Here is a 15,718-nt window from a genome sequence, read left to right as displayed (position 1 = left end):
ATTCCATCTATATGTTAGTTCTAGTTCAACTCAATAAAAGAACTGAACAGGCAGTAGGCATGTTGCCTTGGCTGCCAAAGAAATTCAAGAAAATATAAAAGTTAATTAGGTTTGAGAGAGAAGTTTTATGTGAAAAGCAAATTTATTATAAGAATAACTATAACTGCATACAGATAGACATCTTTGTCCCCTTCTCCAGGTTTTTTATGTAGAAACATCCTCAGACAACTGAGATTTCAAAAGCATTTGCCCTAGCTTGATCCACTAATAATGAGCACAGCCTTTCCAGTGAGTGGTCTTTTCCAGAAAGGCCACAAGATCATCAACCAGTTCCCATAAGGAGAAAACAACAATTAAAGCAGCACGAAGTAGCTGTGGACATGCAGGTAAAAAGCCAGTAAGATGCCAGTAGAGCCAGCCAGGAGCAGGGGCAAAACAGAAGGGTGAAGAGGACAGCCTTAAGCATTCCTTTAAAAGGAACTAAACACTCCTTTAAAAGTATTTCTATTGTTTTTGTTAGCTAAAGAAAAGGGATATATTAAAAAGATACTATAGCATTTGCTGCTACATAAAACACTCTAATCCAATTAGAAACTGTGATACTACTTGCAGCTTCAAACAGGATTAAAGTGGAAACATTATTTCTATGTGAGCAACAAATTTGCTTCCAGGAGCAGTAGGTTTTAGAAGGAAAGCAAAGTAAGTGACATGCAGAGCTTCTATAAGGACATGATTACATTTCAAACTGTACATGAAGTCACGAAAGCAACACAAATCTTCCCCCAAAACTGAAAAGGAACAAGGCTATCTTCACTCTCTGCCCTCTCCCCTCTACCTGCCCATTGTTGCCAGCTGTTGCTGCCAGGAGGGCCTGGTACTGAAGAAGGTGCTCCATGTAGCTCATGCATTTTGATGTCTCCTTTCAGAAGCACTCTTGCTCACTTTCATTATCACTCACTGTGACAAATGGATCATTTCTCCTTCCCTCTACTTACTCATCATTGACAAAACTGCTGGGATCCAGTTAAAGAAAGGAATTATCCTCAATAGGCACCTTTAGTTACCAATGTATGACACTGCAGTCATCTAAATCTAATCCCTTTTCAAGCTGAAATAACCTACTCAAAGTCCCTTTGAGACACACAGCACGTCTATATTTGCCTCTCACAGCCTGAAAACGGCAGAAGTATCTCCTATTGTTGTGGCTTCTTTCAGTGTCACTCCTGGAGTTTTAAGACGGCCGTGGACTGTGTTGATAAGAAAAGTTAAATGAACCCAGGCAAGCATAACCCCCAGTTTCAGCATCGTACAGAATGACTCCAAGTGAAGGTGCAACATGGGTACCGCTCACTCCTGTGCTGTCAACAGCCTCTAAGAGCCAATAGCCTTAGAGAAATCAGGAATAAAAATTGCAATTTTAGGTGACTGCACAGGGAAACAGCCCTTGCTGTAGCGACAGACACACTGCATTTGCTTTTCACTCCTAGAATATTCTCAGGCTATCAGATACCTAGAGATCATTCACATTTAATTTATGAATCTCCCAAAAATCCAAGACATTTTGTGTTTTTTCTTTTTAAATCAAGTAACAGTAGCTCTTCTTGTACTGGAGAAACTTGTTAGCAGCTGTACCAGTGGCAATTTTAGGTTTACTGCTACCCTAAGCAAATCTGAAAATATTTTCAGAGGGAGATCTCTATCCAAACTTTGGATCAGTCCACAAACTTCCATTTTTACCAGATCTCAAGAGTATTGATACTTCAGAGAATGAAGATATTTTTCCCCACTAATGATAGCATTTATGCATAGGCTCACTCCGTTATTTTCTTAAATATTTCTAATTACTTTTTAGAAATACATGCAACATTCACTCTCTCAGTGATCTAGGATGAAAAATCCCAAAGGTACCTCTCTGACAGTTAGAAGACACTGAAATTAAGGTATCTAATGTAGAATGTTAGACAGATGAATGTAATCTAATTGCCTTAGCAAGCTTCTGTTATCAGCATCAACAATAATAGCACATTAAGTTTAAATAAATAAATAAATCCATATATCACATCTCACAACAGTAAAGGAACCCCAGTAAGAGCTGAAATGCAGAACAGCAAATGTGGTTTTACAAATGAATAGGTATGAAGTTTGGCAGAATCTCAGCTTAAGTAAAAACATATTACTGGCAAACCCACACAAATGGAAAAATGCTTACTTCTCCATTATGTCCTTACAGAATGTCTACTTGAATTAAAAACGCTACCCAAATATACAACCAGCTCTGAGTGTGCAATATCACTCCTTCTTAGTACCTCAAATCAGAGGATACGTCTTGCATTTATATAATTTTAATCGGGATGCTCTCACTATTGATCACAGTACATTTGTACATTTACACTTAACTCCTGACAGGATTTCACGAGTAATTCCTGCTTGAGCTTCTTTATGTAGTGAGGAGCCTAACTGAAATTTCTTAATCTTTACTCGGGAACATTTACCAATTGTCACAGTTATTTCATGACACAGTCACTTAAAACACACAAACATATGTTTCTGATATCCCTTGCGTATAAGAAGGAAAATAGAGAAATATAAATGTCACAAGCATTGCTTATTTTAGAAAGGCAGTATTGACACAAGTCATAAATTAACCTTTTAATGGTTTTAATTTACATTCACTTCCAGTATCAAAGATTTTGCTAGCATGGTAACACCATACTAGTGTGGAGCATTGCTATTTCATCTAGGATAAAGACTAGCAGTTTAAAATGCATATACAGGTAACAAGAACCATGCTCCAAGTTTCCATAATTAAATTCCCATGATTAAAGTTCTGTAAATATAAATGAGAAGGAGGAGTTCACCTATTTTAAATACTTTCTACTTTTGTGATTTTCAGGTCCAAACCCAGAGGTTTTCAACCTGTGGTCCACAGGCTACTTCCAGAAAGTTCACAAAGGACATGGAAGAATCCAGCCCTCTGGAGTGATTTTTACACTGCCACCAGCAAATTTCAATGATCTGCAGATCAAAAATACAAAGAACTACCATCATTCATCTTACTCACTAATCTCTCTCAATCTGTTTGACCAGGTAACATCCAAATTGGATTGCATTTCATTTCCACTATGCGAAAATAACCACACATTACTTGAAAGAAAAAAGCTACCTAAAAATACAGGGACACAGAACCATACATTCCCATTTTGGAAGCTCTTAATATGGCGCTGCAGCAGCTCACCCAAAAGCCTAAGCTTTTCTGAAATCAATTGGAAATCAGTATCAGTACCAAGTATGGAACATTTAAGACTTAGATTATTAAACCTTCACAATCCTAGTAGCATACAGAGCATGACTTGTTTTCTTCAGCTTAAAAAAATTAATAAACATAGTATTGGAAAAAAACTCAGAGATGCAGCTGCCAGGAGACTTCTCCAGTGCTCACTGTGAGAAGCAGTAATATGGCATTAAGTCACATTTTTCAGCTTAAGTCCAAGCCTGAGTTTGAAGGTAGGACTGCACACCATGCATTCAGGCTCATAAATGAAGAGGGAACAGGAGAGGGAACTTTTTCTTGACATAACCTGCTGCACTGACATGACAAGGAACACACAACTCAAATGAGCTCAAAGCTGTACAAAGTTTCCACACACTACTTCAAGTGTGTCTGTCTAGAGGAGGTACCTTCAAAGTGTCCTGCCCCTTATTCCCTGACTGCACTCTCATTCTTTCTGCACTGTTTCCTCCATCAGCTACCCACTTGCTCAAGCTTCTTGCATTCCTGGAGCCATCCCTGAACTCTGGCAACCACTCAGGCACCTCCTAACTAACAGCTCTAGGTCTTCTCCTGTCAAGAAGTACAAGATGGCGCACAGAGACCTGCATGCCCCTTTTATAACAACTTGAGAGTTCAGTATCTTTACTGATACTCCAGTCATCATGTAAGCGACTCAACAGCCAGTGCTGGTTGAAGACTAGTTTGGTGACTCTTCAAAGAAAAAAGGATATTGGACCAAATGAAAACAGCAATGCTGAGAGAAGTGGGCATGCTATACCATCACCTTGTGTTATGCTCATTCCCCTAAATAAGATCTTCCTGGAAATCTCTCTATGTTTTTAAACTGATAAGAACCTTATGGTGTTGACCAAAAGGCATAGAAAAACTTCAGAAGTTGTAGTCACATTAAATGATAATCTAAATCACTTTGGTCTGAAATAAAAAGCTGTTAGGTACCCCACCCCTCAAAAATATTAGACACAGAAATAAACTAGTTTCATTTCACTGGAGCCATCTAGCAAATCTCAGATCCAGTCATCTTCCATAAGTCTATTAAAACCATATTTATTTCTAGGCTTCGGAAATAGCTTTGAACAAGGCTTTAGACCAGAGTAATTTTGTAATCTTAGAATGACCTTAAGAAAGGGAATTGCACTTGAAATACTGACCAGTACACATTCTCAACAGTTGTAAGACTTCTACTACTGAACTCAAATACAAATATAGTTTTAGTAGTTCTATGCTGAACACTTAATTAAGATAAAATCTGATTTTGTCTTAACTGAGTTTTAGGAACAAAACTCCCAGTCTTGCTCCATGAATATACTACATGCAATGCACACATTGCAAAATTGCCCCCAGGCAACCTGGTGGACACACTCTGTGCAGAAACAGTAGCACTTCACTGCATCTTCTTTCTCTGGCATTTCTCAATAACTCTTTACTTTTCCAACATGTTTTTTGACTGTTTGCAATCTTTTTTCGTCCCGCTTGACTTCTGTTGTACTGCAATACCAGATGACTTCTAGCTGATTATTTTAAAAAAGATGTTTTATTTTTCTGAAAGTAACACAGATCTATAAAAAAGAATTTGTGTACAAATTGCTTCTCAGTGAGGCACATAAAATTAAAAAGAGAAGTCATTTTGCAATCCTGAATATAACAAATGGCTTCTCTGTAAGAAAATAAAGGAAGAATTATGGTAATCAATTTCTCACAATTATTATCTCATTTGCAAGAGTATATTTGAGATCATTACATTTCTAATTGAAGAGAATGCAAAGTTTCTCTTGAACATGTTGTCACATGTTTAATGGCTTTTCATCCTAAAATCCAACTCTTCTATTTGTTTAGTATTCCTTAAAGGTCTGAAGAGATTTACATACTGAGAACACATAACTTTTAAAAACACTCCTCGATATTAGTTACTAGGATTTTCCTTTAAAAAGAGAAAACACTGAAGGGAAGTTGCACAAATAACTTTCCTCTCTCCCCCAAGATTTTCCCATAGATTCCTCTGGACGCAAGACAAATGACATGTCTCAGTGCTCTGGAAAAATGGAGTTTTTCCTAAAGATGTAGATTTCTTTCACTAGTTATATTTGCTTCCTGCCCCCCTGCCTTCACATTGCTGAAGTCTAGACTCCATATACATCCTACACTTTTACTGAACTTAAAGGAATTCATAATGTTTTTCACTACATTGATACACTGCCAGTTAGCCCTTGCCCTCATCCTGAAAACTATGAATTATCTCTCTGAAATATCAAGGACAGTTCTATAGCTGTCAAACGTATCCCACACAAAATTTGCTTTAAAAAGTTTCAAATTCATGCTACACAAGCCAGAAATAATTATCTCCTGTTTCACCTGCCCCACCACTACTTCACTGCTTACCTATTTCCTACGGTCCCCTCAGAAAAACATGGCTAGAGATAGTATTGGTGTCCACAGGTGGGGTAGAGGGGAATTCTTGCTTCAAAACCAAAGATGACCTCTGAATTTCCCCTTCTGAATGTAGGGTTTGGCTCAACAGAGATACCAGTCTGTGGGCACACTAGGAACAAACACTGGATACTATTTTAAATGCAGACACTTGTTCCAGTCCATGTTGTGCTGAACAATAGACAAATTACTACCCAAAGTTATGAATAATCAAGAATAGTAGGAGGAAGTCATCTCTGTGCAGAGTGAGGCTCCAACTTACAGGACCATCTCCCCTAAATATAAATATACACAATATGATTTTTCAGATGAAGTGTGCATGATCATTCAGCTGTGGTAAATAATCAAAACAGCACATAACTTTTAAGTAAGGGACAGAAGACAGTTTGGCTAGAAATCACATCATAACTTAAAGTGTTTTCATTGCCTATGTCTTCTTCACACACATTTTAAACCTGTTCCTTAAATTAGTTCTTCACTATTTAGGACTTTTCATAACTTCACTAATGCTTGAAAGAGATGAAAGCAGAACAAAGCTTCTTTAGTGCACATTTCAGATGTGTTCATTGTTTCCGCTGAATATGTATTCCCTTTCCAAACTCCTCTCCACCTTCTCTATCAGACATCTAATGACCTAAGGTGCGTAGGTGAGCATACATAAATGTGTCATCAACAGAGTTATATAACTTATCAGACAAAAATAACAGCTTAAAGAAAACACAATCAAAAAGAAATAGGAATAGTTTCACATATCCCTACTCCCCTTTGTACTCTCAACAGACTTGAAACAACTGCATAAATGCAGCAAGCAATAGCTTGTAAAAAGATGCAAACCAGCTGAAACATTTGACAGACAGTGTTAAATACCAGAGGATTCATATCAACCACTTTATTTGAAAAGGTACTTTGATGTTGGCTATCTTTCATGTACCTCTTTCAAGGCACATTAATAAGGAAAACTGAGATGGGGTAAATTAAGTCCCAAGGTCATATCTAGAGTTACAGCACTGTGGGTACCTGATGAAATACGGATTAATGCTGCATGAGCACTGAATAAATAAAACCACTTCTGTTAACCACTCAAACAAGTTTTACAAGTAGTTCTGAACTTTATTCGGCAACTAGACTTCAGACATCTTAATCCCCCCACACTGCTTTGAAACCTAATTATCATAATGTGAACCCGAATGTTAGGTCCCTTTCAAACTGCGAGTGCTATGAAGCAGAAAAGTAATGGGAATTAAGCTAGTGTAACATTAGAAATGTAGAGGCATGGAACTTGAAAGTGGCATTTGTTAAAGCTGAGAGAGCATAATGTAGATATTCAACAACATAAAACACACATTTAAATTGAAAAGGATATTTAAAGCATGTGCAGACACCTATAAAATACAAGCGGACCTAAAATCCTGTAGAACAAACATTTCTAAATCAATTTCTTGCCACCAAGGTCCGACTTCAAAAGGTATTAAACAGCCTTATTCTACCTTAGCAGAACATTTCTAAGTATTCTGAAGCAGAGAATTTAAACATTGAAAAAAACCAATGAGAACTTTACAAGACATTACAGACTTTCCCCTATTTGTCACAGTACAGAAGTGTTTGAACTTAAACAGCAATAAATTATTAATTACATTGCTTATAAAGTCTCGAGAGCAAGGAAAGGTTTTGCTTTAAGTGGCAGAAAAGGATTTTGTATCAAGTTTAAAACCAAGTAGAACAGAAATTAAACACAAAGCCAACTAAACAATAACAAAAAAATGCACTTGTCTGTCTGCATTCTTTACTGCTTGCTGAAAACAATTAACAATTTGTGACACTTATCACATTTTCTTTTAAATATGAGCTGAAACATTTTATTCTCAGTGTGCATTAACATAACAAGCATATAAGAAAAATCAGATCTGTAAGAATGTTTATATCATGACAACAAAACCACTGAGGCTGAGAGAAAAATTGTGATTTGATTTTGCCAAATATCAACATTGAACTGTTCATTTAGTCCTGCTCTGGCATAGTTCACCTGCCATTGAGATAGCTTTCATTTCCAAGATGCCTAAAATTGACAGCAAACAAAGAAAAACAGATTCCTGAAATATTTTTTCAAGATTTTAATTTAATCCAAAAAGGCCAGTGAAATCCTAGGAGTTCATCATCTGCCATGTTAATGCTGAACACAATGTTGTTTCATTTACATTTCTGGTCCTGTTAAAACAAATACACTTGTCTAAACCAGAACATCTGTTTTGGTTATAATACAATGTATCTTTGGCAAGAACTCACAATAGAACTAATATAAATAATCAAGAGTATTTATTGAACCTTGTAACAAAAACTGATTTGTAACAAAAAACCTGAAGACTAGATATGACTGTCCCTGGCTCTCATCCAGTCCTAATCTAAGTCAATAAACACAGCTCTAAAAGGGAAACTACATTTAAAAAGGAGTGAAGGAGTGGGTGGGGGGGAGAAGTCCTGTAGTTACTTAGGTTGGGTGTAGCTATCTGAAAGCATTTTAGTTACAAAAATAGTGAAAAATATTTCCTTTAAAACAAAACTGTCAAACTGAGTCCAGGAAGGTTTAAAAGCCACATGAAAAATGTCATATGCCTCATTTCCTACTACTGTCTTCACTGATTTGTCTTCCCTTTGGAAAACTTCAGTAGAATTATATGCAGTTTGTATTCACCATTGCTGAGATTTTTTAATTTTAATTGCTTGCTTGTCATATATTTATTAGCAATAAAAAAGACAAAGCAGTTATCAAATAAAACACTAATTTTTGAGAGAAGCTGAAGAAACCAAAACAAAGAAAATTATTTTTGAATAATTCTTTTCAGTATCTTCTGATACTGATACAACTGAAATATTTTTAAATGAGGATACATTCATTTGATACTTGCAACACAACAAAAAAAAGGTGAAATGTTGTTCTCCATTAAGACTGTAGTTAAGTGTTTGTTAGGGTCAGATACTGAAGCCAAAAAATAACTTCACAATTCTAAAATTATTGTAGAGGACTTCAGCAGCAGAGAGACTATTTCAATATGTACTGCACATACATGCAATCATCTGAGTGTTTGGCTGGTTATCTTTTACCTCCATTACTTGTGTGTGCACCAACTGCACACACCTTTCTGAAACTACATATTCTATTATTGACTCATTTCCCGGGAAATGCATGATTCCAAGTTCTATATGATGAACTGGACATAAAAGCATAAACAGATTTTTAATTTTTTATAATCATTTCTTATCCTTTTCTCCACTTCTAACAAAATAAATTAAGCAGGATTGCATTACAGGTTTTATTTGCCAGGGAAGTCAAAGTCTCTATTACCTCTCCATCAGCCACCTTTCTGTTGATCAGGATTTTTGTTTTAAAGCACTATAAAACAGTCCAGCCTCCTCTGTCAAGCCCCTTTACATTTGGACTCATTTAAGGAAAAATATTTCAAATGCAAATACAATTGGTAATTCTCTAAAACTTGCACACAACAGTGAGCTCTATTTTGCTGGGCAAGGATTTCCACCTTCATGCAGCTCAGTTCAACAGTGTGAGAAACTGAAGGCTTGGAAAGTGCAGCTGACTCAGTTCAGGTACTAGATGGTTTCTGTTTTGTTCTGGGGTTTTTTTGGTTGTTTTGTTTATTTGGGGTTTTTTGTATTGTTTTGTTTTACCCACAGTTCAAACACTAAACTGATCTGCAAATCCGTTTTTTAGTTACAACTGCAACCTGCTGAAGCACATCATCTTTAAATATGAACTGTTCCAACATTTAGTGAAGAGATTTCAATTGAAAAACAATTTATAAAGATCACTTCATCCAAAAGCAAATCACGAGTTTCCACAGAACTGATGGGAGATCTGTAATCAGCCTATATATAAACAAAGCCTACATATTTTCTCCTATCACGAGGAAACTCCTTAATCAAGAGAAGACTTTGTACGTGGAAACAGAAAAGCTGTTTGTGATCTAAAAGCACATGCTCTGGGGGACCTTACTATGTAAAACCAGTGCATCAGCAGAGCATATTCTTCCAAGACACCTTTGAGAGTTCCCCTCAAAATGTACAGCAGCTCTCACAGCGTACACCTGCTGTCACCTATTGCTCAAACAATAACACTGTACTAATTGCTCCTCATTTCGCAAGTATCACTTACATTTTTGAACTCAGACTGACATAAATTCCAGGCATTTTACTGGAATATCAGAAGCGGGGGTTGGATGTCTAGACTCATCCATTGTTCTGTTACTGAGAAATACTAAGGAGATTAATGTTTTCTGGAGTTAGAAAGCAAACAGAGCAGCTACCTTGCAGGACTCAGCAGCATGGCTTGGAAATCCCATCACTGAATAAAGCAATGAAATGTACTCAAAATTAGTTTATCAGAAAGGGCAGTATGGGAACCTTAATCTTTAAGAAAAAAACCTCAGTACAGACTGACAAAATGTGAAGAGGGACACAAGGACAGGAAGTCCAGCTTGTTTGCAAACTCAAATACATAAATTTAAAGAGACAGCAGTATACAAAGTTCAACAGCCCCAAATGTCACCTATAGCATGCAGTACAAAAGAGAAAAATAACTTTTTTCTGATTTTTACTTTAATTTGCAGTACCTCAGTGCTCTCCATACAAATTCTGAAGTAGGGACTAGTTCTTTGCCATAAGAGCACAGCACAAGAAAACTATTAACAATTTAAGTATGGCAAAACTGTTTTTTATTATCTTAATTTTCACTTCGAGGAATTAATCTGGCAAGTTAAACAACTCCATTTATAGATTTTTGCCACAAATGTCACAAGTTTTGGAAAAAGTGAAACATTAAATAATTATCATTCATTACTAGAAAAAGCACCCAACTTGTTAACCTGACTTCTACCTTACAGCATGTATAAAAACTCCTATTACACAAGAGCTTTTATTAGTTCCAAGAACTTTGTAGCTTAACTACTATTTTCAAGATTCTGTGATCTTCAGCTATAAATAGGGGGAAAATACTTAATCAAAAGAGGTGAACACAGGGAGAAAAATACCACAGGCTCATATACATTTTCCTGTGTAAATTAGCATATGATCAATAAATATAATCAGTATTACTATTTAAGACAAAGTGCTTATAGCAACATAATGGATTTTTAAGCTATATGCAGAACAGTGAAATTAAACATTTGCCAAAACCCACACAGTATGAAGTGTTTTCCATTTTCTATAGTCAGTAAACTTCCACTATATTTATGTTGGATTCTGGAAAGAGGATGTCTACTTTTTCAGAAGATTGAATAGCCTCCTTCCTTTGCAAACAATTAAAATTAGAAAATCTTTACTATGTCTCCTGGAATAAAAGAGGATCAAATCTTGTGCAAATTTACTTCAAAATCTTAGAAACAAAGAAGACATGCTATTAAGTGATATCATAAGTTAGTAGGAATATTAAATTTGTTAACCGTATCTGTAAGATCACTTCCTAGTTTATGAAGAAAAGGCACTATTAAATGTCTACAACAATAGTTTGAGTAGAGAAAAGCCATAACTCTTTTAAAAATACAGAAAACTTATTTTGGTGTGTTAATACAGTGAAAAATAAATACTGCTGTTAAATGTGAGAATAAAAGATAATCCAAGGTGAATCACAAGAACTGTTTTGGAAAAAAAATTAAGCTGTGAATTAAAAAACCTCCAAAGAGTAGTTATGCATATGAGAAGAGGAAATGATATAATACAGTTCCCATCCAAACCAACAGAAGAATAGTTTAGTTCAAATTCAAAAAATTAATGGATAAAATTTGAAGTTTGAAAAGGATACATATCTTCACTACTCTCTGCTAGGTATTAACACAATATTTATTTACAGATCATTTAATACCCATAGGATTAGCAAGCAATCCATACTGTAGTCAGGCAACAGAAGCTTGATCATTTGCACTTAAACTTCATTTATCAAATAATTATCACACAATGCCAAACGGGTCCTTAGCTGTGAGTGCTGCTATTGTTGCATACTTTGTTATAATGATAATAACAACAGAGTGAACCTCAGGAAGAGAAAATAAAATGCTTCAATGAGTCTCTTACTCAGGAGAACTACTTTCATGCTTCAAAGAGCTACAGCCATTTTTCTTTGGCTAGAAGATTGGGCCATGTTTGACTTAAATACAGACAAGACAACAAAAAGAAATAGGTTAAAAAATTGCATTTGAAATGATCTGTTAAGATAAAATATGCTGAACAGATGGATATACCAGCAAAGGGATCTTACCAGTAAACAACATCCAGTGGTGCAAAATACTTCTTCATAATTAAGTCAGCAAAGTAAGCTTCTGTTTCTCTGCAGGCTGTGCCATTGCCAATCACGACAGTGCTACAGCTTTGTGTGGAGCGAAAACAATGAACAATTACTCTTAAATATTCTTCTAAACCTTTTCATACATAGCATTCAATCCACAATGACCAATATATTCTATTTTCGATAACACAAGGTCCAGATGTAATGAGAGCATATTGCTAGTAATATCATGTTGCGTTCAACAGGTTTTCAGTGTGGCAGTTCATGAGATGAGTTAAAACTTTCACTCATTTGTAACAGAATTGCACAGTGGTGATATATGCAGAAAACCCAAAAATGATACCTCATATTAATATATGGAATGTTATTTACAGTTCTCAAACACTTCCACTTCATATTTCCCTCATCTGGAATGAGCCATGAAAAAGGGCAGAAGCCCAAGGAATCAGCATTTTCATTCCTTTATGGGAATACTGTAGTTGCAATACCTTGCAAGGTCATTCCTCCTGCCTGCCCCCATCACAGTCAGTCAGTCAGTCATCAAATCACCTTGTTTAAAGACAATCTAGCACTTAAACACAAACTGCACTGTATGCTGTGGCAGTTTAGCAGCTGACTCAGTAGACCAGATGTCTGTCCACAGGGATTCCAAAACAGCTGGACACCACAAACTTCTAATCATCCTGTCCCTGTTTGCAATTTCAACTAGAGATCTACCTGTGCAGGATTTCCTTTGCTTAATAAAACTCTTCCAAAAACTAAGTGTGGTTTTGGAACAGGGAAAGATCAATGAGTGGTTCGGGGGTTGTGGGGGTTGGAAGAGTAAGGCTGAACTTATTCTTTAGGTAAATGTTAATTTCTACTCCTAAAAATAAATGCATTGACAGAGCTTTATGGGTGTATATTCATGGCATGCAGCCCGACTCATAGCCATGGCTTGATTTCACGTGCTTCTAACACATATATAGCGTAAAAGCACTAACAGAGACAAAAAGAAAAAATACGCTACATTAAAAAAAAGAATAATTACAGTTAAATCAGTAGAGTCCTTATTTCACCCAAAAGCAAGTAGTTAGAAAGTGAAGAATCATATTTTTTGGTAAGAAAGAATATGAAGTGTAAATTTCTTTAGCATACTTGAACTGTAGCAGAAGCCTCTTTATCTTTTCAGCTTCACGAAATCCTTGACCAGAATGCAAGTAAACAACATCAGTATGGAGTATCTGACCTAGAACAAAGAAAGGCAAAGCCATTTGATAAAACCCATGAAGGTCCAAAAACTATATCCTGCAGAACTACTAAAGCTAACTTGATGATTCACAAAGAAAGCTTCTTCTTAAGTCATCTTTCCCTTTGATTCACTTAGAGGAAATGTACGGTGAGGAGAGAAAAAGAAAGCTTTGGCTGGCAAAGCAGAACAAGTTAATACATTTTGAATTCTCTGTGGACATATGCATATAACAAATAATGAGCATCTAGTCATATCAGCAAATAAAATGTGTTATATTATCAAAGAGAAACCCAGCAATTTACTACAAAATATTTACTGCTCTAGTGTAATACATTTGATAGATCCAGTAAAGAGAGATGAAAACTAGAAAGTCTCAGGACTTGCAGTCCAGGAGCTCTAGAACTCCAATGTCAGCTCTTGCCATCATCTCATATATCAAATTTGGGAAGAAGTGTATTAAGTGGCACCAGGAGCTTAGGGTGCAATGAAAGTTGATAACCATTTACCCAACCTTTACTGCCTTTCAAAGTGTCTAGAACACATCTCTCCCTACTCCCATCCTGGGTAAATATATTGCCAGACAAAAAGCAACAACAAAATAAAAGGAAAACAAACCATTTTTATATGGGTCTAAAAAGGTGAGTATCCCCTGATTAGACCAGGATGAATTGGAAAGGCTCTGTTCTATATCCAAACTGAGAAGTTTTAAAAATACAGTGTTTCTGACTTCTCATATTAGCACATACAGCACTAAACAAAAAAGGGTTGGTAAAAGTGTCCACATGTCCAAGATATTAACCATGAAAAAAGCAATGTTATATAAAGTATTGAAATTCAAATTCTTTGGTGAACAATAAAAATGCCAAACGTTCTCTTTGCTGACTGCTGAGGGGCACAATTGAACTTGTATTCAGGAAGGCAAAAGGCATTTTAAAGTCTATTTTGGAGAGGAATAATAACATCAAAGAAGTCACTGGAACCCAGGTGGCAGAAACTTAACCTTAAGCTAGCTGAAGAAAGGAATTTGCATAATATGAGGTGTGGAAAACACCGAAAGCCTCACAAAAACACCTCTACAACATGATAAAAAAGGGTTTGAAGCTATTAAATGAATATATTTTTATCAGTCCTTTCAAAAATGTTTAGAACTGAAACTTACTGGTTGGTGAAATAATTGCCAGCTTGCAGCCATGTTTGTAGCCAGGATCTACTCCCATCAAAGTACGGCCCCTCACAGGGTTCGTCAGAAGCAATTGCCGGAGATTTCTCCCAAACATCATCACGGACTCTTTCTCTGCATCAGATGTCAACTTGGATCTTAGAAGGATGGAAGTAAGAAAAAGAAAATATTTCTCTTCAATCAGCTTTCAAATGCACTAATTAATTGTTCCAAAGTTGTCAGGCTTTTCCCAATCATGTTTCCATTCTCTTTAATTTAATATTAAACTTCAAAGCAAATTATTGCCACCTTCTTAAAAGGGAATCAGCTATATGCTAATCTTATTCTTGTTCTAAGAAATTGTCAATATAAAGTATATAAAAGAAACACTAACATGAATGTATAAATACCAACTAACAGTCAAGTATCAACTTCAAATTTTGAGCAAAGAACAGTTTCCTAGCAAAGCTGATAGCTAATTGTAAAGAAAAGTGGATTTGAAGAAGGTATGGATAAAATTAATCATAATTTCACAGTGCTAGAGTAAAATTACTACCCTGCAAAAAAAGTGTGATTGCTTACACTAAGAGGTACTAGAGAGGAACTGGAAGGGTCTCTCCAATTAATTGCTAACACACCATGACTCATGAGGCAATTCATTTTATCTGTGAATTACATTATTTACCAACCATCACAGAAGAACTTAGAATTGAGCTTTTGGGTATTCTGTTTTCTCAGAACTGAAAACAGGAAAGCCGATGGGCCAAGATGCTTCCTGTTTCCCAACATTTATTTTCCAAGTTATGTTCTTCGATAGAAACAAGCGACTTAGTACAGCAAGGACTGACTTTGATGAGTCTATGGACAAACACTACAACAGAGTGTTACAAGAAACAATTCACTCTCGTTTAGTGAAGGTGTACAAGATAGATGATGTCTTATGTGTCAGATGCGGCCAGCAGGACAATGACTGACAAGGACAAGTATTTTTGTCATCATATTGCATCTTATATAAAAAAGTAAAACTGAAAAATTAATGGGGACACAAATACTCATCACCTAGCTGATGTTTTTTTCTTTTGCAGGTACTTATTGCCATTTTCAGCTGCATTACATTGTCAATAATTACACTACTTAGGGACTCAAAAGAAATCCAGTAAAACCTTTTTATCACTTCAAGGGTAGCCAAGGCCCTTATTCTCTCTTTTCTTTACACCCATCAGTGAAAGAAGAAATATCTGGGCTTATTTTTACTGAAGGGAAAAAAACTGTGTTCCAGTTAACTAACTCTTTATGAATGGGGTAGGGAAAATTACTCAAATT

The 15,718-nt window shown here is 35.9% G+C and overlaps 1 protein-coding gene across 5 annotated transcripts in view; it reads right to left on the bottom strand.

The window, feature by feature from the left end:
• The window catches only part of SRBD1 (S1 RNA binding domain 1), a 133,525-nt gene that overhangs the window by 81,425 nt on the left and 36,382 nt on the right, over nt 1-15,718 (bottom strand). For all 5 annotated transcript variants that reach the window (XM_071548032.1, XM_071548034.1, XM_071548035.1 and 2 more), the window contains exons 13-15: nt 14,396-14,553; nt 13,143-13,233; nt 11,979-12,086 (exon numbers count right to left, since the gene is read on the bottom strand). In XM_071548032.1, coding sequence (XP_071404133.1) covers nt 11,979-12,086; nt 13,143-13,233; nt 14,396-14,553 — 357 coding nt within the window. The remainder of the gene's footprint in view (nt 1-11,978; nt 12,087-13,142; nt 13,234-14,395; nt 14,554-15,718) is intronic.

Source organism: Pithys albifrons, chromosome 2, assembly GCF_047495875.1.
Source record: "Pithys albifrons albifrons isolate INPA30051 chromosome 2, PitAlb_v1, whole genome shotgun sequence".
NCBI lineage: Eukaryota > Metazoa > Chordata > Aves > Passeriformes > Thamnophilidae > Pithys > Pithys albifrons.
Note: the sequence above shows the minus strand (reverse complement) of the source record. Positions and strands in the feature narration are given on the sequence as shown.